At 35.1% G+C, this 20547-nt stretch overlaps 1 protein-coding gene across 2 annotated transcripts; it reads right to left on the bottom strand.

The window, feature by feature from the left end:
- Positions 1 to 2306: 2306 nt before the first annotated feature.
- LOC128163539 (uncharacterized) lies at positions 2307 to 18740 on the bottom strand. Of its 2 annotated transcripts, none has more exons than XM_052827169.1 (5): positions 18695 to 18740; positions 5609 to 7294; positions 3901 to 4872; positions 3326 to 3423; positions 2307 to 3056 (listed from the first exon to the last, which is right to left on the bottom strand). In XM_052827169.1, exons 2-4 carry the CDS (start codon positions 7260 to 7262, stop codon positions 3356 to 3358), a joined length of 2694 nt encoding a protein of 897 aa, XP_052683129.1. In that variant the 5' UTR covers positions 7263 to 7294; positions 18695 to 18740; the 3' UTR covers positions 2307 to 3056; positions 3326 to 3355. The 2 variants fall into 2 exon arrangements, with proteins under 2 accessions (XP_052683129.1, XP_052683130.1); XM_052827170.1 differs by having other exon boundaries at positions 3338 to 3423.
- Positions 18741 to 20547: the final 1807 nt, after the last annotated feature.

Below are 20547 nucleotides of genomic sequence, written 5' to 3'. Positions count from 1 at the left end.
GTCATCTCTGAGAAATCGTGTGTACAAAAAAGGGGAACAAAATTCGTACCCAATTTTCGAGCCATAATGAACTTTTAAGAATGGCGCCACTGGCGTAAAACAAAAACAATAGGCACAACTTCAGACTATGGTCTACCTATCTTGAAAATTTCATATTCATTTCTATGATAGTTTTCGAGATGAAGCGTGCACAAAATGGGTCATAAAAGTTACAAAATCAGTGATAAATCGGTACCTGAAGTGACGACGGCAAGTATCAAACATAAAATAAATTCAGATCACTATCAAGCATCTGTGAAAAAATGGTGTAAATCAGTTGGATAGTTTCCGAGAAATCGCGTGCACAAAATTTGTGGAAAAAAAAATAACTAGATACAATCTCCTTACGAGTAACGAGTAGGTCTTTCGTCCAATTTTAAACGATACGATTTAAATATCAATGATATTTCAGAATTTTCCCTCAACCCCTCCCTTTCAGATAATGTATACGATTGTCAATATCCTTTAATATGCTTAACAAAGTGTTTTGCTTTTTCACATATTTAAAATTTTAGTCCCCTTAAATCCCTAATTACGTCATAAATGGGTGTGGTAAATGATATTGTTATAATTAACAACTTTGTTTCTATAACGCATTACAAAATCTTGATCGTTTTAAAGGTATGTGTAGAAGACTTTATGAGTTTCTTGGCCCCTATATTCAGGGGCAGCCCTTTTTTTGGAGATCATTCAAAAGGTCTCACGAATACTAACATTTTTTTGTTCTTGCACCTATCTAAACTTGTTGTTCATTCTTTATTTGGGGAGGGGAAACAAATGAATGAATATTTGAGGGGCCAATCCTCTAGATCCTAATGGGGACATACATTGGTGTTTTGATAAGTGGAATCGATTAGAACCAACAATATATACATTTTCTTTTCTACAATGCTTAACAAAAAAGTTCTCCTTCTTTAGATATTTTGCGTCAAAGCTTAAGTACTTCAGCTCCTAAAAATCCCTACTTACAGTACCGATCAGACCCAACCTAACAGAAAGTTAACCCCAACTAAACCCTAGGTTTACTTTCTGGGTTTACTCTGGGTTTACTGGAGTGGACCCAGAGTAAACCCAGAGTAAACCCCAAGTAAACCCAGAGTTGACACAAAGAGTAAACCCCGATCAAAAGTAAACCCTGAAAGCAGACGCTACATGTGTATTCGGAATATACAACGGGCAGAAAGCACTGGCAGTAGGATGATAAGATAAAATACAGGTCTATTTTACACTTCAGTGCGTATAGTTGACTCCAAAATCAATTCTCGAGTAAATCCAAAGTAAACCCTGAGTAAACCCAAAGTAACCCCGAGTGGACCCAAATTTCCAAAAGTTAAACCCAGAGTAAACCCAGAAAGTAAACCCAGGGTTTAGTTGGGGTTTACTCTGGTTTTAGGTTGGGTCTGATCGGTGCTGTACGTACAAATGGGTGTGGGAATGATTTTACCTGATAAATATTGTTACGATCAACAACTTTGAGAAGAAGAATTTTGAAAAATACTAACAAATTTTTAATAATTCTTTATTACACTACCGATCAGACCCAAAATAACAGAAAGTAAACCCCAACTATGTAAACCCCGGCGTTACTAGAGTGGACCCAGAGTAAACCCAAAGTAAACCCAGAGTGGACACAGAGAGTAAACCCAGTCAGAAGTATACCCCTGAAAGCAGACGCTAACTTTGTATTCGGAATATACAAAGGGTAAGGATTACAGACAGTAGGGTGGTAAGATAAAAGACGGGTTTACTTCACACTTCAGTGCATACAGTTGACCTCAAAAGCAATTTCAAAGTAAACCCAAAGTAAACCCCGAGTAAAACCAAAGTAAACCCCGAGTGGACCCAAATTCTCAAAAAATAAACCCAGAGTAAACCCCAAGTAAACCCAAAAAGTAAACCTGTGGGTTAAGTTAGGGTTTACTCTGGTGTTAGGTTGGGTCTGATCGGTACTGTATCTCCCCTTTAAAAAGGGAGTGGTCCTTCATTTGAACAAACTTTATTTTCTTTCACCCAGTGATGGTAGTGGTTCCAGAGAATAAGATGAACATGTGAAAAGTTTACAACAACGCCAACACCAACGACAGACAACGGACAAATTTGATCAGAAAAGCTCACTTGAGCTTTCAGCTCAGGTGAGCTAAAATGTATAGATTGCATATTGAGGGAGACACACAATGCTCAGAAAATTATTTCGATCCATTATTGTTTTCTTGTTTTTTTTGTTAACTGCCCGGAGTTTGACTAATAAAAAGATATTACTAAATGGATAGTTAGATATATTTTATTAACTTTCATACATGTACATCAAATGTGAATCATAAGTGAGATTCCTTGGGGAAAAAAACAACATGATGTGCACAAATGTGTGGGGATATAAATTAACACACGGTCCGTTACATCACGGAATAAGTCTGTGTATAGCTATAAACACATGGTCTGTTACATCACTAAATAAGTTTGTGTGGAGCCATAAACACACAGTCCGTTACATCACTGAATAAGTCTGTGTATAGCTATAAACACATGGTCCGTTACATCACTGAATAAGTTTGTGTGGAGCTAAAAAACACACTGCCCGTTACATCACTGAATAAGTTTGCGTAGTGCTATAAACACATGGTCCATTACATCACTGAATAAGTTTGTGTAGAGCTATATAAACACAGTCAATTACATCAATGAATAAGTTTGTGTAGAGCTATAAACACACAGTCCGTTACATCACTGAATAAGGTATGTGATATCAACGAATAAGTTTGTGTAGAGCTATTAACACACAGTCCGTTACATCAGTGAATTAGTTTGCGTAGAGCTATAAACACACAGTCCGTTACATCACTGAATACGTTTATGTAGAGATATAAACACACAGTCAATTACAGCAATGAATAAGATGCTGGTATCCGTCTCTTTAGGTAATATTTGGTCTGATTCCACCTTAAACTGTGTTGGAAACTTTAAATAGAAAACCATGGACAGGAATCCACCATGTTTGCATTCATGAGCATTCTTCATATCTAATGGTGAAAAAAGAAAGAAGTATAAATCTAAAGATAAAATAATATTAATTAATTATTATTATTTAATTTATCTCTGCAATCCATTTTCATTACATTCAATTTCATATAAAGCAACAGACAGCCATATTTTGATGATCACAAAGTGTGAAATAAACAGGAGTCAGTATTACAGTCCTTGTGAAATATACACAGGTCAATTTCAGCTGCAGATGTTGAACAAAGTGACAAACAACATGTGTGGTTTTGAGAACAGACTAGATTCGTACAGAAACATTTACAAGCAGTCAATATCCAAGTCATCTCCATTCTACGGCTGATGTTGAGCTAAACATGGCCTCCCCATCAGGACGGGGTCTGTGTTCATCTACAACAAGTCATCAATTAGCTGTTAATTAATCTATATCATACAGAATATGAAACGATTTGTACCCAACTACAAACAAATTAAATAAAGACAGAGCTACATTTACAAATATGAATGACCTAATTACATTGATATATACTTTGATAGTTATGTAATGAATTAAATAAATTCTATCCATATGTACTCGTAACAAAACAAATCACAAATTAATTAAATAATTTGAAGAACATCTGACTGTATACATTTTATCATGAAATACATTTATGACAAGGATAAATTCTATTTATTTTAGATAATAAGCAATTAATCCCAATGACTGGTAGATACAGCTAACCCTGTAACAATGAGCTGTTTATATTGACAAACAATCGCACAGATAAACATGTCTTACATGTATCTTTTTGACTGATAATGAACACAGACCGTGTCTTAGTTATCTATATCTAATTAATGTGAATGATAATGACTCAGACTTGCCTCTCAGAGCGTCCTGTCTGGTGATATACCTGTAGACACACAGCTTGTTGTCCCATGATCCGACCCAGAGACGGTGAGTGTTGACATCATAACTCAGGCTCCGTAGGTCACGCATCTCCTGTGATTCTCTCAGTAGATGTAATAGGAACTGACCGTCCTTGTCCAACATCTGTACTGTTTTGGTTTGATAATCACACACAAGGATGTGTGACAGCGCGTCAGTACAGATTCCAATTGGCCTTAGTCGTGATCCTGATGGAGGTCCTGTGTAGGAGAAACAATGTCTTCCTCCACGCTCTGTCACCACTACAGCACCAGGCACATAGTCATCACCATAGGCATAACCATATAATTCATCATAATCTTCATCAAAGTCAGACACCACGACATCCCCATTGTTGTTCTCTGTTATATAGCGAGGTTGTCTATACAGTCCCCGTCCTGTGTTGTCGTGCTGTATGGTTTGTGTGAGTTGTCCACTCTGGTTGTACCGGGTTACCTTGCCTGTCCTTGTATGTATATAACGTATCCCGACCAGTAGATCCCCAGTGGACGGGGACCAATACACACACCGTGGTTCCCATGTAGAGTATGTTCTCTCTATAAATGTGGTTGTTGTTTTCATATCCTTTGACAGTTTGTTGATGTTATAATTCCTATCTATATAAACCAGTTCACTCTCACTGTTCACTGTGTGGAATCCTCCACGTAAATAACAACATGAATCCTCCACACGATGTAGAGGGACACCTGATGTGTCTGTCAAGATGAGATTGTCTCTATGATCATTGACCCAGACCCGGTCTGATGTCACAAAGGAAATGTGAAAACAACGATCAACACCTGTCACTGTGAGAGAGTGAAGTAACTCGGGGGGAGACATCAGTTTCAGTAGACACTTGTTTCCGTGATGTGGTTTTTCTGTCCCTGGGGTTGGGATTCCACTCAGTGACTCAATCACATGACATTTATCTAGAAACATCAAACATAGAGTTCTAATCCTGTATATTTACATTTTTCAGTCTCTTTGCCTGTGATAACACAACGTATCGATTTTGTAATATATAAGCCATAATACAAATGACGCCAAATTGACGCGCCAGCGGGGTTTGCTTATTTATATTTAAATATTTAATCGCACGATGGCTAAAAATTATATAAATATAAGTAATAAGGAATCATTCTTTGAATATTATGAGGTGATAATTTCGGTCGGGCGTGATCAAATCTATCATAAAGCCCTTCGGGCTTTATTGGATTTGATCATGCCCCGACCAAAATTATCACCTCATAATACTCGAAGAATGATTTTTTATTCCTTATATTGTTACATGGAGTAGATTAAGTTCATTCATTACTCTGAAGAAACAATTATCAAACTATTTAACTACTTAAAATTAATTCCTTTTGTATAACTTTTTTTCATATATATCCATGATAATGTTTGCATCTTATTGTTTAGATAAGTTTGAGCAATAAACTACATATTATGTTAACATGTACATACATGTAATAATGAATAACAATTACATGGATATATAACTAATATATGAATTGCAATCACAATGAAATAGATATAAACTGAATTAACAATTTAATATGACTTGTGTGATATAACAAAATTAACTTAGTTATACTTAGATCTCATTGAAACCTGTATGACACCTAACACATATATACTACATCAATGATAATGACTCAGACTTACCTGTCAGAGCGTCCTGTCTGGTAATATACCTGTAGAAACACACCTTGTTGTTGTCCTCTGATCCGACCCACAGACGGTGAGTGTTGACATCATATCTCAGGCTGCATGGTCCACCCATCTCTTGTGATTTTGTTAGTAGATGTGACAGGAACTGACCGTCCTTGTCCAACATCTGTACTGTTTTGGTTGCACCATCACACACCAGGATGTGTGACAGCGCGTCAGTACAGATTCCCAATGGCTTTAGTCGTCCTGGTGGAGGTCCTCTGTAGCAGAAACGATGTCTTCCACCACGCTCTGTCACCGATACAACACCAGACATAGAGAAAAAGATATAGTCAGACACCACGATATCCCCATTGTTGTTCTCTGTTATATAGAAAGGTTGTCTATACAGTCCCCGTCCTGTGTTGTCGTGCTGTATGGTTTGTGTAAGTTGTCCACTCTGGTTGTACCGGGTTACCTTGCCTGTCCTTGTATACATAAAAAGCATTCCGACCAGTAGATCCCCAGTGGACGGGGACCAGTACACACACCGTGGTCTCCATGTAGTTCTCTCTATAAATGTGGTGGTTGTTTTCATATCCTTTGACAGTTTGTTGATGTTACAATTACTATCTATATAAATCAGTTCATTCTCACTGTTCACTGTGTGGAATCTTTCATATAAACCATTCCATGAACCCTTCACACGATGTAGAGGGACACCTGATGTGTCTGTCAAGATGAGATTGTCTCTATGATCATTGACCCAGACCCGGTCTGATGTCACACAGGAAATGTGAAAACAACGACCAACACCTGTCACTGTGAGAGATTGATGGAACTTAGGAACAGACATCAGTTTCAGCAGACACTGGTTTTGTATGCGTCGGTTTCCTCTCTCTGAGATTTGGATTGCACTCATCGACTCCATCACATCCTCCTTTTTGAGTGACTCAGTCATGGAGAGCTGGCTGGTGTGGAGTGTAGGATGTATCTGAGTGATGGCTGCCTTTATGGAGGAGAGGAATTGTAGCGGTCTGATTACTCTCCTCTGTTCATATATGTATACATATCTCTGTAGGCTGACAATATGTATGATCATTTCTTTCTTCTGTTTTAAACATCTGTGCTTGAAATCAAAGTCACAGAACACATTACACATGAAATCGTTTTGTATATAGTCAATGAAATGCTTCAGTGTCTGGGCCTTTGTTAACATCTCTGAATGATAGAGAGAGAATTCTGTGCGACAAGTTTTGAAATCAGTTTTGATTCGTGGCAGGAGAACAGGTCTGTAAAAGAGAGCCTCACTTCTGATGGTGTGAATGGTTCCTCTGTGTTGTTGTCGCTTTGTGTTATAGGATGTTGTAATAACTAATTGTCGGTGATTTCTATGCTGTGTGCAATGGTAACACACAGGAACTTGACACGGTTCACAGAACTTTATATAAACATGGCTATGATGTCTCACACAAATTTCTTGAGTTGGGATGTAGTTAATTTTATCACGGTGTGACACAACATCATGGTCTATCGTTTGGAGATCTTTTACATGGTTCTCTTTACACTGGGGACACAGATCACATGGACACGATACACAGTAGTACTCTGTGTCCCCCGAACACTTAGAACACTGATGTACTTTACATGGAGAGCTTGCTGTTTCCATTTTGTGGAGGGACTAGGTCTCAAAATCACAACCTGTTCAATACAAAAATGTAGTGTTTTAAATAAAGTCAACCACATTCCTTCCACATATTTATTTCATTTTTTATATGATTTTTTTATGAATCTATCTCTCTAAGACTTTTTTCTGCTCACTCTCTTTAACTCTCTTTCTCTCCGTGTGACCTTTTCTACTAAACATTTTAAACATTTACCCCTCTCTTCTCTCTTTCTCTTTCTCTCCTTTCTGTTTCTCCTGTCTGTCTCTTTCTCTCTCTCTGAGATAATAGTACTCTTGTTCTTTATTTTCTTATTTCTCTCTGTCCATCTTTCTCCAAACGTGTACTCTTGCCCTCCCATTATTTCCTTCTTACTCTCTCTCTCTCTCTTTTAAAATTTCTCTGAGCAACGTGTATAGCTGCTTTCTCTCTCTCTCTCTCTCTCTCTCTCTCTCTCTCTCTCTCTCCTTCAGACCCCCAAAATTTAATGTCCGAAAGAGTAAATGGTTTGTAGAGAGAAGATTGAGTGAGATCAAAAGTAAAGAAAGAGAGCAAAAATACATGTTAAGTAGAGAAGCTGAGAGAGAGAGAAAGAGAGAGAGAGAGAGACAGACAGAGAGACAGAGAGACAGACAGAGAGACAGACAGACAGACAACAAATGATAGCAAGCAGAAATGTATAGCTGAAATAATGAAATCAAAGCCCAGAAGACTTGAGCGGCGCACCGCACTGAAGGTAGCTAAAACATCATTACAAGTTGTTAATTATCGCCATTCTACATGGGGAAGGTGGCGCACTTTTCCATATTCAGTTGGACATCGTCGTATTGGTTTTATCAAGTGATAAAATACGAAATATGTTCCCAGCTATAGGAAGACAGCCACTTACTCTCATTTTATATAATTTGTTTATATACGAAATTACTACATTTCTTTTACCTCCGATATTCGAACTATTAACGTCACCGCTTTTAAATTGAAGTACAAACTGTTGTTATGCAAATTATCTCATCGGTTGACTGGTCCTATGTCCCTTTCGTACGTACATCGCATGTACATCGCATTGCCAGTCTATCTCATCTGCGTATTAATCTTTGTTTTGTTCTTTTATTGATGTTGATGTTTTTTCAATGTGTAAAGAAGATATCTGTTGTAAAGATTTGTTGATATTTTTAAAACGAATACTGAATATATGTTCCTGGTTGAAAATACGTAACAATCAGAACGGCACTATATATTTATTGGCGCATTGATACTTGAGTTCTATGACGCCGCTTGTATATAAGCCGAGAGAAGTGAGCTGACAACAATGAGGCTACATCGCTGACAGCGATCCGCCACAAAATGGAATGAGATCATTCTTTGCTTAACATCTTTCTCTCACAACTTCCCTACAAACATATTTTTGTTCGCTGTTATTTGAAGTTTTTTACTATGGGAGGAACTGTAGCTTGCAGGTCGTACATCCAAATTTTTTTCAGACCAGGATCTACAGACCTGCAGCTATACAAACTTTTCTTTCTTTTTCTGACATGTACTCTTGTGGCTAACTGTATTCGGCAATGCAGCGCTCGCACAACAGATTTTGTTTGTAAATTAGATTATAGATTATACGATTTTATTTTCATCAGGCACGATGTTTCCCTCTGCCAGAATGAATAGTGAACAACGGTGGTACATGTAGTTGATGTACAAAGTAATAAATAATCCTGATATCAATGAGTTTGATGAGGCACTTGTTGTCTTTTTGAATAGAAATCAATTAGAAACATTTAGTATTTAAGATTTAGAGATGATGAATGAATTAGAGAATGAATTATGTTTGTCTGATGAGTTTGTTATAATACAATTTTACGTTTTTGTCATTTTGTCATGTTATGTTATTTTCATATAAAGATAAATATCACTAGAAATCAGCTTTATTTTTTCTCGAGAGCATTTGGGAGAGGAAAGCACAAGCAGCTGGATGATTTCAAAAAATATTTCTTGCGATAATGAGACAACTCTCTGTACTATATTAATTATTATTGTAATTCAGAAAATAATCATATTTCTAAAATAAATTTTCATTGATAGTGTAATAAGGTACGGGTTCAAGGCTGAGAGGGAAACATAATATTACATTGTATTTGGTTATCCTGTGCGCATATGTATAGTAGTAAATTGTATTATTTAAATATTTAAATTGACAAGAAGTTCTCACTAGATAAACAAGCTTTCTGAGAGTATTGCATAAGCAATACACGTCCTCTACCGGTTTGTGGAAATTGTGAAAACAATGCACTGTTATGCAGAATATTGAACCCGAACATTGAAAAATTTGAATATAAAAAATTAATTTTTTCGAAAATATGTCAACCAGACGCTACAAAAGTGTAAACATGATCTGTCGTTTGACATTTTGAAGCTGTTCAGCAAATTTCATATTATTCCTCAAACGCATAAAGAAAAAAAGTGTGGAAAACTGAGGTGGGACAGACAGACGGACGGACAGACAGACGAACGGACAGACAGACGGACAGACGGACGGACGCAGAGGAAAGCTATAGTCCTCTCCGGTGAAAACCGGTAGGGGACTAATAATCAAAGTACTGAAGAACTGACGGGAGTTGATTTTGTCGATGTTTATTTATTTTAAAATCAATGATATGCTATTTTGCATGTCAAGTACATGTAGTTTCTAATTTGAATTACGCACATTTTTATAATATAAATGTGTTACATTAAAAGTTTAAAATTTATCAATTTAAGTATCAAAATTTAATAATTGAAATTAGTTTAATTAATTTATTTTGTTTAGTGCGATGAAATATCTCATACATTCTTTTAACTTAAAATCGTATTCTTACATAAATCTTATTTCGACTTATTTTCACTCCCAAGGTTTACTAGCACATCTTATGTAACACATAGAATGTCATTTTACATTAAAGAATTTTTGACAGGCTGTTAGGTAGTAATGTAAACATTTCGTTTTTCGGTTTCTTTGGAAATAAATTCTTTGGCGCATTAGCTTGACACTTCGAAATTCCAAGTAGATAAACTTATTTATTTTATTTCGGCTTCAAGTTAATCCTGTCTTTGTTACAGGTCTTCTTTGCCGAAATGCGAGTAATTGTTGTAACACCTTTTTGGCTTAGTTAACAGTGTCAAGCATCAAAGAAATTTTGCCGAAATTGTGCGTTAACCTTTTCAAAATGAGTTACCTGATTGGTCAATTTCAAGTCCGTAGAGTGACCGCGTTGGTAAGTGATTTTTACGAAATCACTTTCCAATTGCGGCTCATCGAAATAAACATCTTTTAATTAATTTCTACGGATTTTGATTGTGATTCCTCAGGTAAGCTCAAAATTATTTCTAAGTACTTTTTAATAATATTTATTATTTAGGAAATCTTATTTTAAGACTATTTTGAAAAGTTTTTCTATTATTATTTTCTTGTAAAGGAATTTGATTAATAAATCATGACAATTCTTAAATTATCAAATCTAACTATAAAGATCCTGTTCAACTTATATTAATTTTGTTATTGAACTAAATAACGTAAGTAATTCGTTATCCTTAATATATTAATTAGTTTCACGAATTTTTCATATTTCAACTTTAAATTTTACCGCGCTAAATTAAAAGAACTCTTCTGTGCTAAGAGATAAAAAAGTGAACGTATACAAAACGAAAATAGAAAGTTTATCCGCTAAATTCTAAAACATGTCAAAATCTTAAGTACTTATTTTATTCTTTCGATAATTCATTTTCGATCCATCATGTTATTACAAAGGAAACATTTTATAGTTAAGCCGTGTGCTTGATCTTGTTTTGATTTTTTTATATGTCTATATATTGTTTTTCTGTTTATTGTGTTTCCGAACTGTTGTTATCTCTTCGATTTTATAACATGCTTTTATTATTTGTGTATTTCATTCATTCTCATTATATCACTTTCCAATTGCGGCTCATCGAAATAAACATCTTTTAATTAATTTCTACGGATTTTGATTTTGATTCCTCAGGTATTGTGAACGTGAGTTCCTCACATAGCCACAAATCTGCTGAGCTATTCCCCAAACATCACGACGGTGAAAACCAGAGTGTGATAAATGTTTGGACTTTTTCGACAAGAATGTCGAGAAACCCCCATATGAATCATATTAATCATATTAAATAATAGCGAGCGCAGCTCGCCGGCGCGCAGCGCCGGCGCGAAGCGAGCTCTACCGGCAAGGCGTGTGTGAATAGAAAATTCGGACTAGTTACACATTCATTCAACGGATTTTTTTGGCGTCAGTAAATCGGACCAGTAATGCATCGTTTTAATCGTCCCAGTAGTTCCCTGTAATCATGGCAATTTTTATCACTTCACACTCTCAAGAGAATCAGCAAGACAAATTTAGACAGTAAAAACAATAACGATGTAAGTGACATACAGTCAATGTTACCTCTAAAGTTCACCTCAGTACACTTTCGATCAAAAATAATCGTGTGACGTCACAAACGTTTACACATTGATCCGATATATTTTTTCGGAGTCAGTAAATTTTGACCCACAATTCATAGTACCAATGGTTTCCAACCTCACGTTCCAACATCACGTTCTCCCGAAAATCAAAGTAAAACCTTTGAAAAGCTTATAAGATGTGTAATTTTAAGAACATCATGCTTTGTAAATAAAACAGTATACTTCGCATACTTTTATTTCTCAGGGGAGTTTTAAAGAGTAAGACGACACTTAACCAACGTCAGCTTTGACGTCACAATAAGCACTGATAAGGGGAAATTACTCTAATTGAAGTTATTGTAAATCTGCTGAAATGACCAAAATCCTCTCAAAATCTTGCAAAGGCTAAGATAAAGAACAGCTGACGAATAAGGACATTTCTTCAGATACAGGAAACAGTTGTAAATTGCACTAATTTGGATGAATGCTCACAAATATTTTATTCACTATAATTACGGTAATTTCCTGAAACGTAACGTTATACGTAGCAGCGCCGTTTTTTAAAGGGGGTGGGTGGGTGGATGGCAGCCTCATCCAAAAAATCTTTGCAAGCAAAAAGAAAAATAAATCATGAAAATTCTAATCCTTCAGCCCTTTAGCAGTTCAATGGTTTCTTTATTTTCACTTCCATTTATTACATGCGGGGGGGGGGGACAACACCATGTTCATTTAACATGATAAGCAAATATTTTTAAGCGTAAATTAAAAATAAAATTAAACATTAATTATTTTTTTTTAAGTGGAGGGGCAAATCCATGGTAAGTCGATTTTCTATGTATAAATTGACAAAAATGAAAAAAAATTTAGCATGGGGGGAGCTCTATGATGAGTCAAGTTTTATATTTAAGTTTAAGAAAAAATGTCTACTGCAAAAAAAGGGGGAAATCAATCAATCAATCATAATCACAATCACTTTAAATAGGAGATGCAGTGCAATGAATATTTATATATTAAAATCTTTATTATTTAACAACATTGTATCTGAGATTAAACTATTGTTCTACATATAAATAAATAAATTATAACAAATCTTATAAACTATGAATAATGAAAATTTACTGAAAAATAGGTATGTTTTATTTTTTGGCATTCAAATTTCACGTTGTTAATTTTATTTTATTAATTTATTATAATTCATTGTTTGATCACATGCTGTGCTCGCCACAACGGTCGCACCGTAAAACATATTATTTAAAGATAAAATTAATTCAATCAAACTATGTATCAGTGATAGAAATATTTCTCAAAAATTGTATGGATCCAAGCAATATTGAACTCTAGTCTCTTTCAACCAAACGCTCGGCTGACACCGTAAATTTCCGACAAGGATTTACGGAGACAGCCGAGCGACGAGTTGAACGAGACTATATTGAAATCTAGCGTAGGAATACATACGTTGTTCGTACCATTTAAAATCTTACTATTTTCAAGGTATTTATAAATAAGTTTCCTTGAAAAACAATGCTTAAGCATACATTACATCGAATTTATCAATTATTTTCAAGAACTAAGTCTTGTCAGCAGCAATGATTTGTGCTGAGGTCCAAACACTGTTTCACTTTCGGTTTGTCTGAGTAACTGCATAGGAGAGTTGATTAAAATCAACTCCCAACAATATATTAGGTATAGGTGCGGGAGAAAATTGAAGTTACAGAAAATGTCTGTACAAGCCATGGGCCTTCTTGTCATTAACCTTATGATACATTTTGTATTATTGCTCACGACGATTAGCCTTGTATAAATATATATTTGATATCATTCACACAAAAGAAAGTATGGACAAATCTTGCAATTAAATCACTTAGCTATACATGTAAATTTATAAATTGGACGACCCCTAGCCCCAGATTATAATGTATAGACCAGTTGGGCTATTGACTCAACAAGTCCAATTTCTAGATGATTATTTATTCTAAGTTAGTATTAATAAATACGTTCAGTATGTGTTTTTAAAACACTGATACCCTGTTTGGCATTAGAGACTTTAAAAAACCATTTGTGATTATGTTATTTATGTCTAACAAAATAGACTGGACGCAGGATCAATGCCATATTAAGAATTAAAAAAAAATGTTAAAGGTGATGTCCAAAAATAATAGAAGCAAAAGTTCTAACTGCTCAAAGGAATAGCAAAATAGACAATATTTATTGTAAAATCATGAATTAAAAATGAAATGAAAAGAACTTTGGTTTGTGTCACTAAAAAATAAATCTGCGATTTATAAAAGCTCTACTGCTTACCGTTATAGAATTGAATCAAAACTATTTGTCAAGGTAATTACTATTGCGGTCGAGATTTCTTGACATGCATGTAAGTGATAATGCTTTAAAATAAAGAAAAATCGATGTCTTTTGAGTGTTTTACAACAGGAAGATTTGACTTGTAATAAAAGAGATGAGATGGACGTGCGGGCGCACCGACACGCTGAATACAATTAGCCTTTCTCCTCTCTCTCTCTCTATCTGACTTTCTCTGTTAAAAATATACCCTTGCTCTCTATCTATCTATCCCTTACTTTCCCATTTACTCTGCTAACACGGAACTGTTGCTTTCTCTATCTTCTCTCTCTCAAACTTTTATTGCTAACCCTCTCTCTCTCTCTCTCTCTCTCTCTCTCTCTCTCTCTCTCTCTCTCTCTCTCTCTGGTTTTCTCTATATGTACTCTTGCTTTCTTTTTCACATCCCCTCTCAAAATTTCTCTGCTGAACATGATAGCTTGCTCCCTTTCCTTATCTATCTTTCCCTTTCTATCTCTCTCTCTCTGCTAAACAGAAAGCAAGAATTCATGTCAGTGATAGAGAGTGAACAGTTAGCAGAGAGAGAGAGAGAGAGAGAGAGAGAGAGAGAGAGAGAGAGAGAGAGAGAAAGCATACATGTTTACCAGAGAACATATAGGAGAGGAAGTGAGAGACTGTCTCTGTAGAACATGTACTTACACTATTTTGCATTTTCTCTCCCCTCTTTCTCTCTTTCTCTGCTACACATGTACCCTTTCTTCTCTTCTTCTCAGACTTTCTATTAAACATGTACTCTTGCTTTCTTTTTTCATCTCTTATTTATACTTTCTCTCTCATGAAGATTTTCTTCAACTAACTCTCTCTCTCTCTCTCTCTCTCTCTCACTCTCTCTCTGTGACTTCCTTTACTAAACATTTACTCCCTCTCTCTATCCTCTCTCTCTCCTTTTCTTTCTCTCTGACATACATACTTATTCTCACCTTGTTGTTTGTTTTTCTTTTCTTTCTGATTTTTGAGCTGAATTTCTCTCTCTTTTATTGTCTCTGTCTCTGTCTCTTTCTCTCTCTTTGACTTTCTTCACTAAACAGTACCCTCTCTCTCTCTCTCTCTCTCTCTCTCTCTCTCTCTCTCTCTCACTCTCTCTGATAGACATACACTTTTGTTCTTTCTTTTCACTTATCTTTTTTTGCTAATCTCTTCAGGCTTTCTCTGCTTAACTTGATCTTGCTCTCTCATTCTTTCTCTTTCTCTCTCTCTCTTTCTGTCTGAAAAATTTCCCTTCTTAACATGTATGCTTGCTTTCTCTCAATTTCTCTCGCAGACTCTCTTTGCAAAACAGAGAGCAGGAATAAAATTAAAGTCCAAGGAAGAGAGTAAATGGTTAGCAGAGAAAGGATAAAAGAGAGGGAAACAAGAGACCCACGGGTCACATCCCTCACCTGAACAGCAGTTCAATGTATCATTTTATTTTAGTTTTTAAACATTATCCCCAATATATTTCAAAGTTAAACATTAAACCCCTTTTGAGACCCATTATTATTCTAGAGTCACAATTTAAACAGTTTAGAATCTAACTTTTATAAGTAGAGGATATAAGTACCAATGTGAGTCGATCTTGGGAAACCGAAAAATTCTATGTAAATCGATTTTAATTAGTAAAAGTGTACCTTCTTTTGATGATTTGATGAAATGTTTTAAAATATGAAAAGTTTACAGACATACAGATGGACAGACAGACCACACACAACCGGTGATCAGAAAAGCTCACTTCAACGTTCTAGATCTGTTCATGTGAGCTAAAAACAAGAAAAGGGAAAGCAAGATTACACGACCAAGAAAAAATGGGTAGGAGAGAAAGTTTGAAAGAAAAAAAAAGACAGAGACGCAGGTATGTAAAGGCTTCCCACAGTATTGTGTAGAAAGGCACTTGTCTGTACTTCATAAATTATGACGTCATAATCAGCTTTGACTTCACGATCTGCATTCCATTTGATAGTTTTCATGGAACATATCGTAACGTTTAAAGTTCAGAGTCAACATGCCCACCGCTCCAAGAGGCTGACTCTCACTGGGGGATCTGTTCCTGAGCCAGGATCCTTCGTGATTTCCCTTCTCGATGGACACCTCGGTTAGACAGGGGGCGCTCTCCTGCCCTACTTACACTTTCTTCTGGCTTCCGTCAGCTGGCATCCATAGGGCAATCCATGCAGAAGTGTCTCACCTCTCCACACTGGAAACACAGATTCTGATCATACTGCATTCGGTCCACTGCCTCCTCCAATGTTCAAGGTGTACCTACCAGTGTCTACATCATACGCACCATAGCACAGGCGGGGTATGACTTGAAAGTGAGTATTTGGCAGCTGGGAAAAGGCACCGATGACTAAAACAAGTATACAATCCGCCCACTCACTCAGGGACTCACCGCTGTGTTGTGATGCTGACTAGACGTTGAGCTTGTGGGTCAGTTCAGGTACTGAAGTATGAAACACTTGTTAATTGAGGATGTCACAAAGAGTGAATAGATACAGAGTTCCAATGAAAGAGTGTAATCTTCACTGGACAGGGTCCTCCAGAAATAAGCAACTCTAGTCATGTTGTTCCACCTTGGTCCACTGCTGGCTTTGCGAAAGCCTCATAAACTTTTGCAAAAATGCCTTCCAGCGTGATTTGCCATCATACCGCAGGTTTCTGTACTTTGGTTTGCTTCGAGGCACTGTTGGGTCTCTCCCATGACTGCGTGAAGTGGAGGAGACAGGGGTTGGGAGGGAGTGCCTGTTTACTAGGTTATGTATTAATTGGTCTTCATATTTGTGAGTTAACTTACTCAAATAAAATTAATGAATATAATGACATCTTCTAACTAAATTTCGGGCTATCAAATTTTGTATTAGGGCTAGTCAAAATTTAACGAGGCTGGGGGTGGCTGCCATTTTAAAGCGTTTTTATATCTATATAAAGAAGATTTTCACTTTAATGTTCTATAAATCTTACATCGTACTGAAATTGTCTTTTGAAAGAAATGTATATGATAGTGTTGAAGATTAAATTGTTGGTAAACCAAAGGTTACAAAATGCCAAAAAATCATTTCAGCTGTTTTTCAGCATTTCTAACTTTTCAAAGGGAGGTAACTTGTAAAACTCATAATATTTTGTTTTAATATTTTCCTTCGTTTTTTTTCTTTTTATAATTTCACCATCAAAATTTTTTTTAAATGCTCAATCTTTTTTACACATGTATTGATTATTATTATTTTAAAATTTGGAAATAATCTTGTGGCTACTTTTTTTTTGTTTTACATATTTGCATTTGTATGACATATATATTTTTTGTAAAATTGTGATATTTTTCTTTATAACGAATAATGTTTAGTTTTTCTAATTGTGTTTATTTTTTGTGATGTTATTGGTATGTTTTTTGCCTTTATTTATATTTCATATATTTTTCAAAATTTTTTTTTTTACATAATGTGCAATTTCTTCAGATTCAAAAAATCATAAAATTAACGATGCTTTTGATGTGGTGTTTAATATTTAAATGTAAATTAAGATTATAAGAAACATTTCTGCAAATTTGGTGAATTTTAGAGACATTTTTTTGGGGACCCCCTAGCCTCCTTAAGTTCACTTGCAGATTGAAAAATTTAATGGCTATCCCTGAAACATGTATTGGGTTATCTTATTATGAAAAAATTGATCTTTCGAGCTCCCATTATCTGCACTATTTCCTATAACCTTATTTATGTCTGATGTCATGACGTCAGGCAATAGCATGACTTTGGGGTTGGCTTACCAGAATGTTTGCCCCGAGGTAACAGGAAGACCATGAGTATTAGATCACCTGGTTCCAAAGTTTTCCCTCATATACCACATCGTTATACACACAAAAACCCGATAAAGAGAACTTATAATTTTACACGCCAGAACATTGTTTGCATAACCTAAATACAGTTTTAGATAAGGTGATATAGGTTAACCTGTCGTCAGATAGAGAGAGAGAGAGAGAGCGCGCATAGATAACATATGCGTCTCTAGAAATACAAAAAGGTCAGCCATTGATAATTGTTAAAACCCCGATGATAATTGATCACCAGTTCAACAGTTCATCTATTTTACATATTAATAAACTTCAATTCATGACATTTTATATGATCAATATCATCAGTTAGTATTACGACCAAAGTTTAAAACTTATAGAGGGTGAAACCCTCTCAATTGCCTGGAGGTTGAAGTTTTCCCTATAGACAACACCCGTGTAAATGACAAAATAGAGATATTACACTCTATAGTAGAACAGAAATGACAAATACTACGTCCTTTTCTATAACAGTCCAAAACAAAACAAACAGTACACGGGGGCGTCGGAAGGTTTTTTCCATATTGGGGCGGTGGATTTGATCGAAAAAAGGGGGATATAACTTGAAATGAAAATATTCTACGATGTATCCAATCATTCTTTGATTTAATAAATCATAGTGTCGCTTTTTTGATGGCACTATAGGAAAGAAAGCAAAATTGTACTTATAATACTTGTTTTTTTTTATCGTTTGACGACATAAAGTGTGTATCAAGATAACGCAACTTACATTAATTAGAGCAGTTTGTATACATGTATCAGCAACATTTTTTATTCAACTTATCAGTCTCTGCTGCACATTAAAAACGTACAAAATAGATATTCGTGAATCCCATGCTGACACTTACTTGTTTGCAAAATGGTTCAAAACAGCTGTATTCATGTAACATCTCGGATCAGATAATTTTTATAGCGAAGTACATTGAAGCGTAATAGGGGTTAACTCCAGAAAAGTTTCTACGTAATGTTTGTCCAATCAGATCGTAGCTGGGCGGAGTTAAGACATAGCCGCTCGTGACTTGAATGAGAGAGAGAGAGAGAGAGAGAGAGAGAGAGAGAGAGAGAGAATTGAGTAAATTATAAGTGGTGCCGCTGAAGAAATTATCATTAGTTATAAACTTGCAAACAAATTAAGTAAGGTAGATCCCTACTTAGGTGCGTTATCAGTTAAGCGGATATAATAAGCTTTAAAATCAAAAACGATATTTGTTTGGATTTACCGTTACTGGTTCTAATTTTTAATGTTTAATTGATTAATCTGAATTCGATAGAAGCAATTAAGTGTAAATAATGTCTACCAGTATATAAGGTTTTGATCTTCAATGAGTCTAATAGTTGGAAATCGTGAATTTTTGTACTGAGATTTTAGTACGTTTGTGTTTATATATGCAGAGGAAAGGTATTGTTTATCCAAAAAATTAATTTGTACCCAATACATATAGTTTTGAAAGAAGACTTTTAGTGTTTATCAAAGCAAAGAAATGAAATGCTGTTTTCTGATATATTTTTAAATTGTGTTGATGACACTTTTTTTTAGCTGCATTTGATAAGGGGGTATATGTGTTCTAAAGTTCGTAGAAAAAGAAAGAAACATGTGGAGTACTATATTTTTTTTTTGGCTTTTTGGTTGCAGTAGACATAAATCTAATATTTTAAAGTTTACAAAAAGTGGTGTTAAAACATAACATTTTTAAGATATATAAGTTTAAAAATGTGATATTATGTAAAAAATTTTAAATAACATTTTTGTAACATTTCATTATAAAATATCATTTTAATCAATCAAATGATGATAATCACACTTGTTATTGCTTTCTTACATATTTAATGATAAATTAAAACATTTGAAACTTTGTTTTACTTTGATTTTTTTTAATATAAGCCAAATAAAGATTTTGGTTGAAATCATGTGATTAAACAAGGGGGTATGCATCTTCTGGAGACTCTAGTGATAATAATGAATAGTTAAGACATGTACTTTTGGGGCATTTTTTATTACATAAGGTATTACTCTACTTGATTAATGAAAAAAACCCTTACTTTAACCACAAACATACTGAGTAGGGGCCTACCTTAAGATCTGAATATAAAAATTACATGTATATCCTATATTGGTATAACTTTAACGATTGTGAAAATTTCTTTGGCCGCGCGCCGTCGACAACATGTACATGTATAAGAAAGACGTGACTAACCAACTAAATTTCCTAGCATGCGGGCATTAAATATTTTGAAATGCGATTGAATGATCACTTATGAATTTAGATATAGGAAAGGCAACGGAGGCGGATGCTTAGTGGTAAAATTAAACAATGGCGGAAAAATTCGTCCTAAGGTAAAGAATGTTTCACACTGAGTAACCATGGAGAAAGTTTTTATACAAAGTAAATTTACAACCTATGTTTAATTCTAGGAAGATTCGGCAAACTTTGATTAGAGTACTAACGGTAACACTTGTAATAAAAACAGTTAAATTTCTAAAATATTCGTACAGTGTTCGATGTTTTAAATTACCTCATCACATTATTTATATATAGACATCGTTGTTCCCCGGTTAAAAAATTTAAAAACACTTCAAAGTTTCATAAATTTATAAGATATACAGGATCTTGATTTATCACTTTACAACTATTGTTGATAGATAGTTTGCTCATCTGCCTCATCTAGGCTATAATTTACTCCATTATTCAGTTGTAACTCT

This window comes from Crassostrea angulata, chromosome 9, assembly GCF_025612915.1.
Source record: "Crassostrea angulata isolate pt1a10 chromosome 9, ASM2561291v2, whole genome shotgun sequence".
NCBI lineage: Eukaryota > Metazoa > Mollusca > Bivalvia > Ostreida > Ostreidae > Magallana > Magallana angulata.
This window is presented reverse-complemented; position numbering and strand designations above follow the sequence as displayed.